Source organism: Myxine glutinosa, chromosome 1 (genome assembly GCF_964187855.1).
Source record: "Myxine glutinosa chromosome 1, kmMyxGlut1.1, whole genome shotgun sequence".
In the NCBI taxonomy this organism is placed as follows: Eukaryota; Metazoa; Chordata; class Myxini; order Myxiniformes; family Myxinidae; genus Myxine; species Myxine glutinosa.
In genome coordinates, this window is record NC_136261.1 from 287,810,182 (window position 1) to 287,813,666 (window position 3,485).

Sequence of the window (3,485 nt, forward strand, 5' to 3'; positions counted from 1 at the left end):
TGTACTCAGGCACCATATGCTGAATTTCAATCAGCCGCTGTGAGACTATCTAGTGCAGGCCATGATGTCAAGATTCATGAGAACTGTAGAATCACATTTCGGAACAGAATTGCCCGAAAGGAAGCCCAGTCTCGCAAACTTCCCGTTTCCAGTTCAGAGAATATTCATGAGTCGAATGAACCAGTTGCTGCTCCCGCGTATAGGATACGCAGGGGGTCACTTGAGAAAAAGCAAATCTGTTTCGTGTGCAACGTGGATACGAAAGATGACAGTAAACCGTACAATAGTGGTGGTCTTGGTAGATGCTCCGAGAAGAATGCTGTCAGTAAAGTAGAACGTTCAAAGGACATGAAAATCAAAGATGAAGGAGATAAGTTCCATGATGCAGCGAAGCGACTCGATGTTATTCTGAGTGGAGCATCATATGACATGTTTGCAGTTGATGTGTACTATCATAAAAGTTGTTATGACAATTTTACCTATGCATATGAGAGAAAGTTGCTGTCAGCGGATGCAGCAGAGAAGGATAGATTAGCTACCGAGGTTATGGACAGCTTTTTCAAACTGTTTCACCGCATGGTAGTCAAGGATCAAAAGGCGTATTTCCTGAGAGAATTGATTGAGGACATAAAGGAGATCAGTGAAGACAATGAACTTGAGGACCCTCCGATTTCAAAAACCTGCATGTTGAAAAAACGACTGACTGAGAAATTTGGTGACGCCATCGACTTCCACTTGTTTGGGAACCGGCTAGTTGTCCATTCCACTGCGGTCAATCCGATATCGTATTCTGCGGCTACAATTGAAGGAAATGGTCTACGTGAATCTGATTTGACAATAGCATTTTCAAAGCTGATTCGTCGTAAACTTTCACAGAGGTATGATATCAAATGGCCCCTTGAACCAGATGAGCTGTTTGATCTACTCGATAGTCACAGACCTCTTCACTGTATCTTCAATGCCATTTCTTGGTCAATCAATCCCAGGAGATCTACAAACGCATTTGGGTATGCTACGGCTACAAGCAACGCTGTAGCGGAGAAAATTTCAGCTATAACTCAGAGCTGGGAAAAAATGGTCAAAGGTGAGCGATCACCATTAGGAACTGCTTTGAGTTTGACCATACATAGAATCACTGGTAGCAAAGAGGCAACTACTCTCTTGAATCGATGTGGCGTTGGAATACCATACACAGATGTCCGTGACTTGAACAATAATTGGGCAAAGTCCATCAGCATGGAGCACAAGAAGATGCTACCTCCAGGTTTCGTCAAGGGTCGAAGTGTACATATAACATTTGATAACTCAGATGGTAAACAGCAGACGCTGACGGGAGCCCAAACTACTCATCACACAACTGGTACAATATTCCAGGCTGTACATGCTGATGATACCGCCGCTGGCAACACTTCAAAACTTAAACAGTCCAATATCATTGAGCAAGAGGAGCCTGACTATGGAGCATCCAAAATCCCTAAGAAAAGAGCACCCCCTCCATCCTTTCCCGACTTCAATGATGACTACAGAGATTCACAAGTGTTACACGATGCTCTGGAACGGAATATTGCTTGGGTTCTCGTTGGTACTGTTGGTGACGACTGCCTAGAAGAATACTTTCCTGAGATTGATAAAGACGTGCTGGGACCTGTAGGTTCTTGGACTTCATTCATGAAAACTGTGACTGATTGCTCCACTACAAAGTGCAAGTTGGAGTATCTTCCTGTCGTTCCATTGCCCCCGGGAGACAATGTGATTAAATGGTACATGGACATGATAGTACAGATTGCTGAAGATCTTGAACTGGACTATATTTTTGCACATGCAGATGAGGCAATCAACAGCAAAATGTTGATCATTTCATGGCTATATCAGCATCAGGAGAGGTATGACAAAATAATACCACTCATGGGAGGATTCCATACCATTCTGGTGAACCTCAAGATTCTCTTCAAGAAGTATGGATGTCTTGGTTTGAAGGACTGGTGGGTAGATGCCGGAGCTATTGCCGATGGTTCTGTTGCTCAAGCATTTGAAGGACGTCACTACGCAAGAAGCATTCGTCTACACAAACAGTCAGATTGACCATCGGTACGTCAGTGTCAAGAAACTAACGACTCATTTTGGAGATGAAGTGTGTCAAACTCTCCCAGCATATCATAGCATTACTGGATGTGACACGACATCATTCCCATTTCGCATCGGCAAAATCAAGCCATTGAAGAAGATGTTGAAACAAGAGAAATCCCATCTACTCTCTCAGCTGGGCAGATCAAATCAATCTTTTCAAGATGCTACCAGTGCTAAATGCTTCTTCAGAACCTGCATGTATTCTGGAAGTGAACAAGAAAGCTTTGTTGAAACAAGGATCCGAACGTACAACACTCAAAAGGTGAAATCTAGTTCCAGCATCCTTCCAGACGAGAGTAGCACCAATGAACACCTCAAGAGGAGTGACCTTCAGGCATGGGTGTGGTACCAGTGTCTCAAGCAAAACATTGAGTATCCTTCTATCACTGACAGAGGATGGGAAAATACAGATGATGGTATCAGGCCAATATGGTTTACCTGCCCGCAACTCCCTCCAAGCCTCTCCAAGAAAAAGAGCAAGAAAAGACAAATTCAAAGTAAGTATACTAAAAATATATCATTACTTTGATCATTGCTTTTCGTTCCTGTCATAAAGTTCCTCCAATGTATTCCCACTGGCAGTGCATTCATCCAGATTAAATATGTGTAACCTTCCACTTACAGGTCTCGCGGAGTATGATGCAGATTTAGAAGATGCAGTAGAAGAGAGAAGCCAGCCTTCAAGGAAGAAGAGACACAGGAATACAAGCAGAAAACATGTACAAGACAGTGAAGTTCACTGTAGAGAAAGAGAAAAGCAAGGTAGATAAGTCCAAAATGCAATCGTAATTTTGTTATTTTTATATGATTTACTGTTTTGAATCCCGACTATATCCATTCACATTTTTTATAGGTATCGGTGGGGCAGAAGAAAGAGCAGAAGAATCTGAAGTTGATGAAGAGTACCAAGGAGATGGGGAAAATTCGGAGAGCACCATGGAACAACTTTCTTCGGATACCTGTGGACTTTATTCAGACTTTCAGAGTGAAGAGAGTGATCTTGATCTTGATCTTAGTAACTGAGGATTATGTGCCTTTTGAACAACATATTTTTCCCAAAGCATAACCAAAGCCGGGGATCATATTGAATGGGAATTCAGATACATTTTATAAACCTGTGTAGTTTGGTAGAGAAGCAAAACTGACTAGGAGCCGTTCAGCGGCAGCCATCTTGGATTTATTGTTCATCCATGATTTAGGGGATGATCTATTGAGCTAGTGTCATGATAAACCAACTAAATGGATAACCAGACTTTGGAAACCAAGAAATTGAATCAAAATGTATTGTAATATATATTATGGAGCACAAGACATGACTGAATCTGCCACATCGGTGGCCAGTATTGGTAGCCATCTTA

General features: G+C 42.2%; 1 protein-coding gene across 1 annotated transcript; it reads left to right on the forward strand.

Moving 5' to 3' along the window:
- The first annotated feature begins 501 nt into the window (after window positions 1-501).
- Window positions 502-2,886, forward strand: LOC144888623 (uncharacterized). The gene is made up of 2 exons (XM_078767221.1): window positions 502-2,624; window positions 2,752-2,886. The coding sequence occupies exon 1, from the start codon at window positions 547-549 to the stop codon at window positions 2,080-2,082; it is 1,536 nt and encodes a 511-aa protein (XP_078623347.1). The 5' UTR covers window positions 502-546; the 3' UTR covers window positions 2,083-2,624; window positions 2,752-2,886.
- Window positions 2,887-3,485: the final 599 nt, after the last annotated feature.

Bases quoted from the DNA above. Each gene is read 5' to 3' on its own strand.
- LOC144888623 (XM_078767221.1), top strand. From the start codon at position 547: ATGGACAGCTTTTTCAAACTGTTTCACCGCATGGTAGTCAAGGATCAA.